Source organism: Sphaeramia orbicularis, chromosome 5 (assembly GCF_902148855.1).
Source record: "Sphaeramia orbicularis chromosome 5, fSphaOr1.1, whole genome shotgun sequence".
NCBI lineage: Eukaryota > Metazoa > Chordata > Actinopteri > Kurtiformes > Apogonidae > Sphaeramia > Sphaeramia orbicularis.
Genome location: NC_043961.1, coordinates 55,088,894 through 55,105,375, shown reverse-complemented (window position 1 = coordinate 55,105,375; position 16,482 = coordinate 55,088,894). Strand labels below are relative to the sequence as shown.

The 16,482-nt window shown below is 36.8% G+C and overlaps 1 protein-coding gene across 1 annotated transcript; it reads left to right on the top strand.

Annotated features, from left to right (window-relative positions):
* Positions 1-7,123: 7,123 nt before the first annotated feature.
* Positions 7,124-8,104, top strand: ora2 (olfactory receptor class A related 2). The gene has a single exon (XM_030134829.1). It carries the CDS (start codon positions 7,124-7,126, stop codon positions 8,102-8,104), a length of 981 nt encoding a protein of 326 aa, XP_029990689.1.
* The last annotated feature ends 8,378 nt before the right edge of the window (positions 8,105-16,482 follow it).

The following is a 16,482-nucleotide window of genomic DNA, read 5'->3' as shown; positions in this document are numbered from 1 at the left end:
ATCCCACAGGGAAATGTACACAGAAGCATCTTTTTCTTAAAATGGTGCATTTTCTTAGTTTAACATTTGATATTCAGATTCAAATTCAGAAAACTTTATTTATCCCATATGAACAATTCATTTGCAGTTTACCACAGACATCAGTCAACATTCACAGCACAATGTAACAAACATAAGTCAGTATACAAATACAAGACCATAGGAAGGCAACTACCATAAATGCTTTAAATCAGTGTTTTTCAACCTTGCGGTCAGGACCCTATGTGGGGTCACCTGGAATTCAAATGAGGTCGCCTGAAATTTCTAGTAATTGATAAAAAAAAAAAAAACAACAACTTACAAATAAAAATATATGGTGAGTTGAGAGAGACAATCACAATACATAAAAGGATTGTTTATCTTTCAAATGTTCATTGTGGTCGGTTTCAGATACTGCGGCTCTTTCATAATTCATAGTTTGAGTTCTTGTTTGTTCAGTGTTAACTGTCAGCCTTGTAAATCCAAGCTGAACTGACTGTACATATCCTGACCAAGGAAAATAAAATTCTCACTTTGTGCAGTGTGACGGCCCCGCACCGTTTTGGGCACTAGGGGCAGATGGCGACAACCTGATTAGTGACACCTGTGGCCTCAGACGTGACTATTTAAGCAGATCGCCATGGATGATCACGCTCTCTCTGGTCTGGCCCGGTCTACTCTTTCTCGGTCTGCTCTGGTCTGGTCTTGGTGCTGCTGGCTGTCTGGTCTGGTCCTGCTCTGCCCTGCTCCTTCTGACTGGCGTTTTTGCAGCACTTTGTGTTTTTTTTTGTTATTATTAGTTTACTTAATAAATCTTTTTTACATTTTCACCACCTCCGTCTCCATTTTTGTCACCACCTCAGAGCCGGGTTGTGACAGCAGTAATCTACACCTGGCTTTTCTGTCTCCGTCCATACTAATATAGATTATATAGACTAAATGTCATCTAAAATTGGCGTTTATTTGCAACATCGTATAACAAACTATTACAGAATCAAAAACAAATTAGTTTCAGCAACAAAAAAAAGTCTCTGTGTGGAATCTCTGGGGTCGACAGAATTTTGGGTTCACGAGCCAAAAAAGGTTGGAAACCACTGGCTTACAGTCTCCAAAACACCATAAAAGTCGCCCTTAGCAGCAGAAAAAGTCACTAGATCTGTCACTAGTCACTTTTGATAAGCTGCACCCCACCCTATTCTCTGTCCCACATATCTCTCTCTCTCTCTCTTGCTCTCTCTCTCAACTTTCACTCACTATGCATGAGGTGCGCACAGGTACGGCTGCTGGCGCCAATGATGAAGGGGACGTGCATTTACTCTAAAATTAACGTTTATTTGCAACATAGTATAGCAAACTATTACATGATCAAAAACAAAATTAATTTTAGTAAAAAAAAAAAAGTCTCCATTTTGAATGTCAGGGTCACCAGAAATTTGTGATGTTAAAATGGGGTCACGAGCCAAAAAAGGTTGGGAAACACTGGATTAAATAATCAACAATAAATATTCAATAAATACCAAAGCAGGCTAAAAGACTAAAAGGTTCTGCTAACATTAAAAAATCTCATATAAAAGGACTAAAATGACTGCTGTCAGAGTTTAAAAGTGTGATAGCTGAAGGCTTTTGAATATGTGCTGGTTCTCCTCTGAGGTGCATGGTAACGCCGGCCTGAAGGCATCAAAGCAAACTTCTAAGACAACCCATGGTGAGGATCCCTGATGATGGTCTCTGCTTTCCTCACTACCTGAAGCTCCCAGAGGGAAGACAAGTGTCTGACTTCGATGATCCTGGAACATGTTTTTACAATGTCATGGAGGCTGTTCTTGTCTTTCAGTGTTATACTATTGTACCAACATATGCCAACGATATGTCTTCTTTGTTCTTTTGTGAATTAAATGTGGGTTTGTAAGATTTGCAAACCATTACATTCTGTTTTTATTCACATTTTACAAAGCGTATCTATTGGAATGGAGGCTGTTAAAGGAGAGACCCATATGAGTGATTTCTTCTTGGATGTTAATGTTTCCATCTTTAGAGCACAGGAGCTAAATGATCTGAGTTGATATTTGGTCACTTTGAAGACCATAACATATGATTGACATGATTGACATCATTTTCATTCAACCATTCTGTGACCCCTTGTGCCCTGCAGATTGGGGCAATGTCATCCTGTAAGAGATCACTCCAAGAAATTTAGTAAAATATAGAAAATATCTGGGGTCAGTTGGAACCAATGACTGGCACCAACACTCACGTATCAAAGAGTACCATAAAATGTTGTTTCACTTGTCTTTTTCATGTGTAGATCCTGTCTGAAGTCTTAGATCCTTACAAAGGGTTTATGTATTTTATGTAAGACAGGGGTATCAAACTCATTTTGGTTCAGGGGCCATATTTAGCCCAATTTGATCTCAAGCGGGCCAGACCAATAAAATAATGACTTAATAACCTATAAATAATGACAAATCCAAGTTTTTCTTTTTGTTTTAGTCCAAAAAAAACCCCAAAACAATTAAATTATGAAAATATTTACATTTTACAAAAAATATGCGAATACCGAAATTTCACTGGAAAAATTAGTGCAATTTTAACAATATTATGCCTTGACTTATTATTTATACGTGTACATTACACACAATATTACATAAACATTTGGTAACAGGCAGAATATTGTTAAAATTTTGAACTAAATATTGAACAATTTCTACAATATTACTATTATTAACACAGCTCCAGATCACAGTGGATCTATAAATGCACAAAACATTTAGTAACAGGCAGAATATTGTTAAAATTGCACATTTCAGGTTGTTCATTTTTGTTTTTATTTATGTATTTTATTGTGAAAGAATAGTTTTGTAAATGTAAATATTTTCACAGTGTAATGTTATTTTTTTCACTTAAATTTTTTCCACATAACTTTCACAAAGAATATTTGTAGTTGCTATTATTTATGGGTTATTGTGTTGTTATTTTTACTTGAGATCACATTGGTCTGTATGTGGAACCTGAACCAAAATGATTTTGACAACCTTGACTGTTCAGGTTCATTTTTGCACTTTCATCCCGCGGGCTGGAATAGAACCTTTGGCGGGCCAGATTTGGTCCCCAGGCCGCATGTTTGACACCTGTGATGTAGGATGCTTATATTAGATGACTATCAGTACCAATGGGGCTGTACTGTTTGGATCCTTATTTTCCACCTACAGTAATTCCCTATAATATAAAATTTACCTGGTGTCTGTCTTAGTTGTCTACAGCCTTTAACTTATGCAGTATTATCTGCTGAAATACTGTGAATCGTGATGATTTGATTGCGTTGCTTAACTCAAGTTAGTTCAGAGAAATTTACTTTTTAACCTTTTCCACCTTTAAGTACATGCCCTTGAAGGCAAAGTCAGAAATTTCAGTACATTCCCTTCTGTACTAGTTAATCTCACCCACAGCTAAAGTGCAGTTTAATAGGCTTTGACTCAGCTGTCTTGCACTGACAGTCCTCAAGTACCTATTTTGTATTAAAGTAGAGAGATTTAATTGACCTCAGATGAGCTTTGCATTATCAGTTTCTATGGAAACAAAAGTTAACTCAGTGATGTTTTCCGATAACTTTCTGACAAAATAACATAATCGCAGTGATTCACCCATGAGACACTTATCCGCAGTTCATGTCGAGTTTATAAAATTAAATCGTAAGTACCTCTTGTGAGTTTTAATATTACTTTTAATTACAAATTTCTGCAAATTCTAATTCAGCATTATCAATGCCTGCTTATGTCTTGTATTGTGTACAAAAGGTTATCTGACAAGTCTCTAATCTCATTGCTATTCACACTCCAGAATTTTATCTTTCAGTGTCAGCGGACGACATGTTTCATGATGAGAAATGGTCTTAATGTTCATTACTTATTCACTGGTATGGGGCATGTTGTGTTTAAATCATGCAGCCTACTCAGGCAGATTTGCCCTAACACCATCCTCACAGTTTTAATTCCATTTTTAGAGCTTTTATTGCTGAGAATGAATTACACAACCGTAAATTGGATGCTGTGTCACACTACAAATGAAATTGTTGGTGATCTATCATAGTGGTTGAACGGTGTGTCCTCTGGCTTTTACCTTTTTATATCTTCCTCCACTGGAGGACACTGTGGTATTGGTATGTGGCAAACAAACAGATGAAAGGTCTCTGTATGGCTCTTTTCCTGTCTTTTAAAATTGATTACAGAAATAAAAAAGTAAACACTGGAGTAATGAAAGATAAGGAAATCTAAATATAGTATCAGTAATTATACTCTTAAGTACTGAGCACTCTTTGCACAGTGAAACTGTGGAATGGTTTTAATCTTTACCAAGTCTAAGGACTAAGCTGGTGGAAAAGATCCCCTCATTAACACAATTTTCTGTGTCCACTGTTTAGAGCTTTGTAAATGATCCCAGTCTCTTTGTGTTATCCTGTCTGGTTGAAACCCTGTGAGGGGACAGATGCAGTCATCTGAATTGATTTCAAGTAATTGGAGGCAGAGGGAAGAGAATCAATGGACCATGCAAAACACCCATTACCTGTTTGCAAGTATAAGAACACAAACAAGTGGAATACCTGAGGAGAGAAGGATCACAGGGTGTCGGACTCAAGGTCCACTTCAGACCTCATCGGCTCACATTGTGCCCAGGTAGGAGGGTGGATTTTTCAAAATGATTGATTCTTCTACTGTCTATTTATATAACACTGAACATCAAGGCACACATTAACTAGTGCCTTAATAGCAGGAATGTTAGCAACATGGTTATGTTGATGAATTATTAATCACGTTTTATTGACTTTTTCTGACTGAGCGATAATCATATTCACTACTTACTGAGAAACTAAGGGTGTTGTGTGAAGTGAAATGCTGCTTCACTTTTAGTTGAGAGGCAAATTACTGGTATTTTGAGCAACACATCATTGTATAAATGGGAAACAGTCTAACTTGGAAAGAGTTATCTGGACACTAGAAATACCTGTACCTATACACTTCTTGTTATATAAAATTAGGCTTTTCATTATTTAATAAGTGCTATTGAGTGAGAATGACAAATGTTTCAAGTGTTATGACCTGCCTATAACAGTCATACTGAGCAAAGTGTAAGATTGTAATTCATGTTCAACAGCTTACTTCCAGTATGTGAGAAAAATTGAGGAGATCAGGACATTTTATCAACACTATTATGACTATGACAGAATTGTTTAAATATCAAGAATGTGGTGTCATATGATACCAAATTTACCAAAAGCTACCAAATAGGAATAAATGTCATCAGTGTAGTTCTACACAGTATGCACAAATGGCTTTTATACATTGTTATTAATGATCTTGTGTTAACACAAAACTAAATTAAATTCTTAAAGCATCAAATCACAACACAAAATCATCCCAAGGTGCTTAAAGGTCATGAGCTTGCAATATCATACAGAGAAAAAAACCCAACAAATCCCCGGAGAGCAAATCTTGGCGTCAGTAGGAAGGAAAAATTCCCTTTAACGGAAGACAAAACCTTGACAGAACCAGGCTCAGGGTGGGCAGCCATCTGCCTCAGCCGCTTGGAATGAGTTAAGAGAGGAGAGAAAAAACAGGTTTATTTTTTAGGTTGTTAAACTCCTTTGAGTGAAGGATACAAATGCGAGGGCACTGAAACATAAGAGATCATTAACAGCCATAACAGATCATTAGTGTTACACAGGTTTATGTTCTATGCTGTGAACTACCTGGAGTGTAGTTTGAGGAGCTTAAAAATAACACTGAATATTTATGATGTTATTGGTAATTTCCTTTTTGTTGAGATGGGAAATTGGTATTTAGACAAATATCAGGAGAAACATATTATATATCAGTGGTTCCCAACCTTTTTTGGTTCATGACCCCATTTTAATGTCACAAATTTCTGGCGACCCCAGATATTCAAAATGGAGATTTTTTTTTTTTGTCTTTTTTGCTAAAATGAATCATTAGTTTTTGATCATTTAATAGTTTGCTATACTATGTTGCAAATAAACATTAAATTTAGATGACATTTAGTGTATATAATGTATATTATTATGGACGGAGGCAGAAAAGCCAGGTGTAGATTACTGCACAAAGAGAGAATTTGATTTTCCTTGGTCAGGATATGTACAGTCAGTCCAGCTTGGATTTACAAGGAGGACAATTAACACTGAACAAACAAGAACTCAAACTATGAATTATGAAAGAGCTGCAGCATCTGAAACTGACCACAATGAACATTTGAAAGATAAACAGAACCACAGTGCTTCAGTTTCACAACCACAGTTTGTCATGTCTTATATGTTTGTGATTGTCTCTCTCAACTCACCATATATTTTTTATTAGTAAGTTGTTTGTTTGTTTTTTTTTTCAATTACTAGAAATTTCAGGTGACCCCGTTTGAATTCCAGGTGACCCCACGTAGGGTCCCGTCAAGGTTATTATTGTTAATGAAAACTAACGAAATGACGAAAACTAGAATTGAAAAAACCTTTTTGTTAACTGAAATAAATAAAAACTATAATTGAAAGAAAAAAACGATAACTAACTGAAACTGTATTGTGTGCTTACAAAACCAACTAAAACGTATAAAAATTATGGATAAAATTCCCTTAGTTTTCGTCTTTGTCAGTGTCGGATTGATATGAAATCGATTTATTTCGCTTTTTAAAAATTTTTTTATATGACACTTCGGTCCGTCACTTCTCATCACTTGTGGTTTACGGTCGTCTTCTCATCCCCACTCTACCTGGAAAATGGAGACTAATGTTGGGAGAAAACAGCAGAGTCCTGTCTGAGATTTCTTTGAATACGATGGCAAGGAAGATAAAAGATTTGATAAAACTAAAACTAATACTAAAACTAAACCAAAACAAAGCATTTAGAAAGAAATGAAAACTAATAAACACTAGCAAAGCTGTTCTAAAAACGAATTAAAACGAACTGAATTAGAGAAAAAAAAGTCAAAACTAAACAACACTAAACTATAATGAAAAATCCAAAACTATTATAACCTTGGAGGATATGTGTGTTAGTATTTTTGGTTTTAAATGTATTTATTACGCTGTCTTTTCTGTACTGAAGGAATGTCCACAGAGCTGTTTGTCCGTGGGATGCTCTACTTGTCCCTCACTGTCGTAGGAGTCCCAGGGAACATCGCTGTCATCCTCGCATTCCTGCTTTTGCTCTACCAAGAGAACCGGCTCCTCCCAGCTGATGTCATCGTCCTGCACCTGGCCTGCGTGAACCTGCTGGTGGTGGGCGTGCGCTGCTTGTTGGAGACCCTGGAGTCCTTTTACCTCACCAGAGTCTTTGGAGACATTGGCTGTAAAGCTATCATATTTGTCTACCGGACCTCCCGTTCCCTGTCCATTTGGCTCACCTTCGTCCTGAGTGCCTACCAGTGCTTGAGCATCGCCCCTCCTGGCTCACGCTGGGCCTCTGCCCGAGCCTTGGTGGCCCAAAATCTGTGGGTCGTCTTCTTCTTCTTGTGGCTTGTTAACACCTGCATGAGCTCTGCAGCCATTCTCTTCTCTTTTGGTACAAAGAATGACTCCAGTCTTGTAAACCACGGCATTAATGTTCAGTTCTGCTACGTTTTTTTTCCTTCGAAGCTGTCCAAACAGGCCAATGGGGCAGGTCAGGTGGGCAGAGACGTAGTGCCTATGACCCTCATGACCCTGGCCAGTCTGATCATCCTAGTCTTCTTGTATAAACATAGCCGGCAGGTGAAGGGGCTTCGCAGCAGCAGCAGCAGTGGCGGTGGTGGGGGTGGCGGGGGCAGCAGTGGAGCTGAACAACGTGCCGCTAAAGCCGTTGTAGCACTTGTGACCTTGTATGTGGTCATGTATGGGGTAGATAATGGGCTCTGGGTGTACACTCTCACTGTGAAGAAGACCCTGAAGTCCTCACTGATGTCTGACCTGCGCATATTCTTCTCCTCGCTCTACGCAGCTCTGAGCCCCCTGGTCATCATTGCATCCAACAGGAAGGTGAACGGTCGACTGAGGTGTGTGGCGCTGGAGAAGCCTGTTCAGGAGAAAGCAACAAGTCTTTCTACGATGTGAGACTAGATCAGGTTGTTGATTCTCAGTCTAGTCCAGTATGAACCATCCAGACCACTCATGTAATCTGGTGCAGGTCTGCTCTGTGTTCCCAAAGTCAGAACTAAACACGGAGAATCAGCATTCAGTTTCTATGCTCCGTATATCTGGAACAAACTACCAGAAAATATCAGGTCTACTGAGAGTCTGAGTTCTTTTAAGTCAAGGTTAAAGACTCACCTGTTCACTGCTGCCTTTGACTAAAAGGCTTTTTTACTTTTTAAATTTTATATTCTCTTTCGAAACGCTGCACTGCAACTCTTACTTTAATATGTGTGTGTGTTGAGCCACATTATGTAATAAATTCCCATTATGTCATAAAAGTTCAAAATGTAATAAGAATGTCACGTCATCTTGTAATAAAGCCGCATTATGTAATAAACTGACACATTTTGAAATAAACTACGTCAACGCATTATATAGTACATTTTTTCACATTATGTAGTAAGTTATTACAATTTGAGAAATTTAATTCAAAATGCACTTGACACATTTTTATTAAAAAAAAAAAAAAAAGTAATAGCATGGTTCATTATAAAATAACAATCCAAAGTAATATAATTTCAGAGTAATTTAGAAGAAATTAGTCACAGGATATACAGGTAATGTAATCAGAACTTTAACTACACAGTTTAAAGATTAATTTAGCACATTACATTTTCCTGAAAATAAAAATGTGTCAAGTGCATTTTGTAATAAATTTCTCAAATTGTAATAACTTACTACATAATGCAAAAAAAATTACTAAATGATGCATTGAGGTAGTTTATTACAAAATGCGTCAGTTTATTACATAATGCGGCTTTATTACAAGATGACGTGACATTCTTATTACATTTTGAAATTTTATTACATAATGGGAATTTATTACATAATGTGGCTCAACAGTGTATTTGTATATTTTTGGGTTTTATGTGTTGTTTTCTTACTTGCTGTTTTTAATCCCCTTTTACACGTTTCTTTTATAATGTTTTAAATGTGTTTCTTTTTCCCTTGTCATTGTATTTCAATGTCCTGTGTGAAGCACCTTGAATTGCTTTGTTGCTGAAATGTGCTATATAAATAAACTTGCCTTGCCTTGCCTCATTGGGCACCAGGGGGACCTGTTTGGTTTGGTTCATGTATGGGTCATTCTGCCTTTGTACATATTCTGTATATTAAGTTACATTACTACCACTATTTACATTGTGTATTCAATATAATGTTCTTTTTACATGATCTAAAAGTTCATCGAGGCTACTTAAGTATAATTTGAAGTCCTTTATTGGGTTTTTGGAGTTTTTCCTTGCTGAGAAGGAGGGTGTAAGGCAGGGGTGTCAAACTCATTTTAGTTCAGGGACCACATTGATCTGAAGTGGGCCGAACCACTAAAATAATTACATAATAATATATAAATAATGTCAATTCCAAACTTTTCTCTATGTTTAAGAGTGAAAAAAGTTAATTTACATTATGAAAAGGTTTACATCTACAAACTATCCTTTCAAACAATGTGAATAACATGAACAAACTGAAAAAATAAGTGTAATTTTAACAATATTCTGCCTCAGTTTATCATTTACACATGTACATTATAACTTACAGATCACAGTGGATCGACAAATACACACAACATTTAGTGTCAGGCAGAGTATTATTGAAATTTACATTTACATTTACATTTATGCATTTAGCTGACGCTTTTTTCCAAAGCGACTTATAGGGGAAAAACAAAAATTAAAAAAAAGAAAAAAAAAAAAAAATACAAGAATAGATTAAAGACATAAAGCAGCTGTACAATTAAAAACTGTGTCGTACAGAAGATTAAAAAGCAAAATTATTGACTAAAAATACAAGAATAGATTAAGAAGACATAAACACAGCTGTACAATTTAAAACAGTGAAATAAAAATACCAAGTAAAACAACAAAATTGTAAAATTAAACTGACTTGTCTTAAAATATTTCAGGTTGTTCATATTTGTTCAGTTTATTCACATTTTTTGTGAAAGTATACTTTGTTTTAGTGTAAATACATGACAATATTTACATTTACTAAGAAAGAAATTTGGAGTTGTGAGTATTTATAGATTATCATGATAGTATTTTACTGGTCTGACCCACTTGAGATTGAATTGGTCTGAATGTGGAACCTGAACTAAAAGGATTGTTAATATCTTCAGTGTAATTTTTTCATCCCAAGGGCCGGATTGGACCCTTTGTGGGCCGGATTTGGCCCCTGGGCTGCATGTTTGACACCTGTGGTCTAAGGACATGGGATGCCCAGGACATTAATCCATTCCCTTCCTCTACTGTTTATTTGACTGTTGCTTGTTTTCATATCCAACTAATTTTTATTTGTTTTTTATGTTTTTATATTATATATTATATTATATTATATACCTGTTGTGAAGCACATTGAGTCTGCCTCGTGCATGAAATGTGCTCTATAAATAAAGTTGAATTGAACTGAATTTACTTGAGTATTGCAGCATCTTGACCTGTCACATTTATAGGAAAACAAAAGTGCTATATTTTTGCATCATTTTTGCTCTAAGTGATTTCTTTTTTCTATTTTGACAACAGGCTTTGTATATTTAAACTATTCATGTCAAAAAGACAATTAAGTGTATGATAGTTTAAAAAACTTCATTGTTTTGACATTCCTGATAGTTTCTATTCCACTATTTCTCAGAAGCAAATATATTACTTCACAATATTTGCTTTAGTTGTTTTTCTGATCACTTTTTCATTCCTGGTCTCAAGAAACTATAAACTCTGAACACTGCAAACTGGCCAATTTTTCTGACGACACGAAAGTTGGCTTGTTAGTGGTACAGCGACCCTACAAATATATGATGATTATACAGAATGTGGTGCATTGTTCCAGCGGTATATAAAGTAAAAGGAGCTCAAGTTTAAACACGCAGAGCAGCAAAATGCAACCTACACATGAATACAATAATTGGAAACACTGACACGGGCTATTTTACCACACAAAGACTTCTTTTACTTTATTTTGCTGATTGGACTTACATACTTTTATTAAGTAGAGGCTATTAATTACCTGTTTTACAGCTCTTTGTTTGTATCATGTATGTGATTTTTTTGCGGTAAACATTTTGTGCTAATGATGTTTTCACTTATATAACTCAATTAGTTTGTTTCATGACATGTTTCAGATATGTGGTAAAGTGTTGAGTGTCTGGCACCTGTAACACCGTAAGAAATCCTGTACTTGTGAGAAAGAGGTAACCTATGGTCTCACCGTCTGTAATTATGGAAGGAAAACTGTCATAACAACCCTGTTGATCAACACAAGTCTGTACGAATCTCTGCTGATTTAGCAATATGTTAGCTTTGTTTGTTTATTCACTATGTTCCCTCTGTCTTAATTGGGTGGCAGAATTATAGCCGGGTGACTCAAGTGTAGCTGTCAAATGACTTTCAGCTACCCATTTAGCTATAATTAAGGCTGTGAATAGAATCTGGGAAATGTCCCGTGCTAATGAGGCAGGTTAATTGTCCCACAGAGAACTGGTTAAAAAACCTAATGGGAAAAATATATTCTTTAGAGAAAAAAGGATGAAAGATGTTTATATAATGCGACGCTGAATTGCTCAATGTGACGGTGCACATCTAAGCGGAGCAGTAATAAGGTGAGACTCGAGGCTGAAGAAAGCACATCTTGGCACGAGCCCTGAGAGTTTGTCGTGGATGTGGCAATGTGGGAATTTAGGAGTCATTATGTAATTGCTGTGTCTTTGAAAACCAAGGGCAGGGAGACAGGGCGAGGACATAACAACCTCCGTGAGTGACAGTCCAAAAGACATAAAATGGGGCTGCCAGCATCCTGTGATCCTGCAATAACTCTAAAGTGCCATGAGTGCAGTGCTATTCAACTGTTGTCGCAATGCAGGTAAAGAGGAGGAGGAGAAGTCCGCCGTGCTTGTGCAGAACTGTGACGTTTACAGCCAAGTTGACATCAAAGCATATTAAAAGCCACACAAATGAGGCTTATCTTCTTTCACATGCAGAGCAATATCCATCTTTATTGTACAAGCTGTTAACATTAAAACACTTCCATAATGTATGTCATATTTTTTTTTTATATAAAGCCCTCTCCAGATGCTAAATTCCATGCGTCTTACCCTTCAGGCCACTGAAATCTGATTGCCACTTTACACAGACTCCGGTGGAATGAAGGATAAAATACATGGATGGTTTCATTAGGTAGAGCGTGTTTGCTGGCTCCTCCGGTGAGGAATCACTTGGAATTGAAAAAAAAAAAAAACTTGACAAGGACGCTTCCCCTCAGTGCTCTCAGAGGTGTCACTCCTGTTCTTTCTGTCTGGGAAAAGAAGTAACAGGTTATTTAAGAGGAGCCAACATATGGAAAAACTGGTTCTATTTGTGTATATGTTTCCTTTTAAGTGCATATGTGTGTGGGAGAGTAAAAGGGTGTGCCAGGCAGGCCTCTACCTGCACAAGACAGGACCTGTTTCACTGTTTTCCATCCATCTGAAGCCTTTTGAGCCCAATAAATGCAGGGCGATGTTAAACGTGTAGGAACCAAACCCATCCAAATCGAAAACACGACTACTGGTTCTAATAAAAATCTTTACCTCGCATATTTCACCTCAATTATGCAAGTAAAAACACCTGATGATCTGTTCAATCTCTAAATGCAACTCACCTGACTGATAAGATGCACAATTTTGCCTGGGAAAATAACACAAGAGATAAACAAACAAAAAAAAGACAATGCGGTACAAACCTGAACAAATACACACTACAAAAGCTTGTGTTGTTGAGAGCGGTCAGTTAAAAATGAAGGAAAAACTCTTCTGTAAATCCCTCCTGCTGCTCCGCTCCTGCTGTGCCTGATGTGTCTGTTTACCTGCACCAGGTACAGGCATTTTTGTTCCCCATGTCCACCAATGACAACGCAGCAGCAGGATTAAACCTCGCCCATTTTCTGCCTCTAAACCAGTCCACACCCTAATATAGCCCTTTTACTCAGGAACTGGGTGTTAAACCAAATCCTTCTTCTCTTCCACAAAAAGTATCTCAAATTTCACAAACATCAGAATGTGAATCTTTACATTGTCTGCAAATGTAGAAATTCATGATGATTATGCTGATTCAGGGGTGCTCTAACAACAAAAATGGTAATACGCAACAACATCATTAGACCTATACACTTCTTTCCCTATTTTCTTGGCGAGCAATTCTGAAAATTTTAATACAACTCATTTAGAAAGCGCTGAGTTCCTATTTGGCATTAAACTGTCGGTGAAATTCATTAACAGTGACTTCCACAACATAGTTACTAACTACATTAAAATCATTCTGACATTTGTAGAGTTCTGGTGAGCTATACTGTAGAAACTGGGAATCTTGGGGCTTATTACTGTGGATGAAGATGTATCAGCAATAAACACATCTCGCAGTACTTCCAAAACCCCCAAGTTTATGGAAATGACAGACGTAATAAGCTCTTTTAAGGTTTTCTGACATCATCTTTGTTTTCTTTCAAAGCGATACTTCTTTAGGCATGAAGATTTATTCATAGTTATGTGAAAGTGTTGATGCATAATGCCAAAGAAAAAATATTTTATGTAAACAGACTCATTAACATTTGGTTTTGACCGATTGCAATTGTAGAAAAACAATATCATGTCTCAGAAGAGGTTTTCAGTGGATATTTGCCTTTTTTCCCCTCTACACATAAGCTGATTATTACATTATATGAAAACAACATGCTCTGGGTTCTACCTGTGACTATCCTTGAGGAAGTGACCCCATGCAGAATTGGACTTTTTTGCACTCTTAGGTAACAGACTTGCACACGTGTGACCCATTTCCTTTCAACAAACCCAGCTGAACTGATTCCCTCAGACAACGAACACACACAGTCATGTCTTAACTTGCCAGGAATGCTGTTCCGCATGTAAGGAAGGAGTGCTGCAGTCAAGATGGTGAGATTCAGTACAGTAAAGGTGAAAGATTGAACTGTTTCATCTCAACAAAAGGCTATCATTTGATTTAACCTGATTATGTGCCATTTTGTAGAAAATGTAGAAATGTCATTTTCTGTCGTTGTCTGAAGGTTGTGGCATCAGTGATTGATGTAACTCCTAATTTCACCAGGAAATTCAATAGTAACGTCTATGTAATCTACATCCAGTGTAGTTTTACTGACATATTACACCAGTGTTTTTCAACCTTGGGGTCAGGACCCCATGTCGGGTCGCCTGAAATTTAAATGGGGTCGCCTGAAATTTCTAGTAATTGATAAAAATGCAATAAAAAATTACTAATAAAAATATAATGTGAGTTGAGAGAGACAATCGCAATGCATAAAAGACATGACAAACTGTGAAGCTGAAACTGAAGCACTGTGGTACTGTTTATGTGGTACTGTTTATCTTTCAAATGTTCATTGTGGTCGGTTTAACCCTTTCATGCATACTGGTCACTCCAGTGGACAGCTATTCTACAGCTGTTCTCTCGTGTATTCATGGATTTTGTTGTTCTTTTCGTTGTTTTTTTGTTTGTTTGTTTTTTTACACATATCTTTATTAAAGTTTTAAGATACTACATATCTTTTATGACATGAATTGGTAACATTATGTACATCTCCCCAGAATCACAAGCCCTCCCCATAGTTTTCACACAATTTATCAGTAAATACATGTTTCTGTGTGTCAAAAATTAAACGTGTGGTGTCCAGCTGAGTGGACATTTTTGCAACTTCATGAAAAATAGGTTCATAAGAATTTTTTTTTTTCATTATTATTTTTTCTGTGTATTTTTAAAAATTTTTTTTCAGAAGACAATTTTCAATCGCATTGTTTTTTTCATGCCTAAAGAGGAATAAAAACACTCAGGAAGAAATTTTGATTAAGGTTCTCATAATTCGTGCATGAAAGGGTTAAGATGCTGCAGCTCTTTCATAATTCGTAGTGTGAGTTATTGTTTGTTCAGTATTAATTGTCAGCCTTGTAAGTACAAGCTGGACTGACTGTACATATCCTGACCAAGGAAAATCAAATTCTCACATTGTGCAGTAATCTACACCTGGCTTTTCTGCCTCCGTCCATAATAATATACATTATATAGATTAAATGTCATCTAAAAATAACGTTTATTTGCAACAATGTATAGCAAACTATTACATGATCAAAAACAAATTACTTTTCGCAAAAAAAAAAAAAAAATCTCTGTTTTGAATTTCTGGGGTCGCCAGAGATTTGTGATGTTAAAATAGGGTCACGAGCCAAAAAAGGTTGGGAACCACTGTATTATACCATTGTCTTTAAAATTCAGTGTATTGCAGATACATTCAGAGAGTTTAATGTTCAACCATAGATGTACTATTGAGTATGAACAACATATCGAAGTAAAGTAGCTGTATAATGCTGCAACTGATTGTACCTGTTTTTTTTCCCAAGTATCAGTGAGGACACAGACTACAGTGAAGGGGTTGTGGGGGCAGGGTTTAAGCTCTGAGGCCCCGGGGCAGCAGCTTGCTGCAACTCCACCACTCTCAGGTAAGATATGCACTGCTGTGCTGAGACTTGAAAAGACATTCAAGATACACTGCACCCTATCCACCTGTGACTCACACAGTAAGAGTGAGAAAAAGATGAATAGAGGAAGGAGTGGAAGCTGCATAAACAGGCATGATAATGTTGTCACATGAGCTTCTGAGAAATAATCAAATATTAATAATCTTTCAGCAGACGACTGGAGTCTCAGGTGAACAGAAAGCTGAGATTTGCCCAGATGTGAGCCAAGTATCAGTTTGCTACGTCAGTATTATCGCCATACGAAGCTTACAATTTATTACTCAGGGGTGGATTAGTTTTTGTTTTATCTCTATTCAAGTAGTCTCACTGAGATAAAGATCTCTTTTTAAAAGCAAAGATTCATTTCAAGAGAGAAATAAATGTATATCAGGAAGGCTTCTCAGGCATGTCAGTTTGCAGAGATTTATCCTTTGATGAGCCAATCCAGCCTCCCTGAGGGACACTGATTCACTCTGTGTGAATGCCTAAACCCAGAGCCCAGATTTTAATCTCTTTAAATGATTGTGGTTAAAAGGCAGCAAACACAGCACAGCTCACACTGGGGGTCTGAGAGTAAAATTAAACTCCAGGAATAATAGCAAAGTTGTATATGCCCCTGCCTATAGTCACTAACTTATTTCTTTATTTTAAATAAAGTTCCTGAAACTGAACCAAATGTAAACCCAAGTGAATTTTCCAGTCTCATGCAACACTCTGACATCCAAGCACACGGAACAGATACATCTATAGGGACACGGGCTGAGAACAAGCAGCAGCTAAAACCTCTATG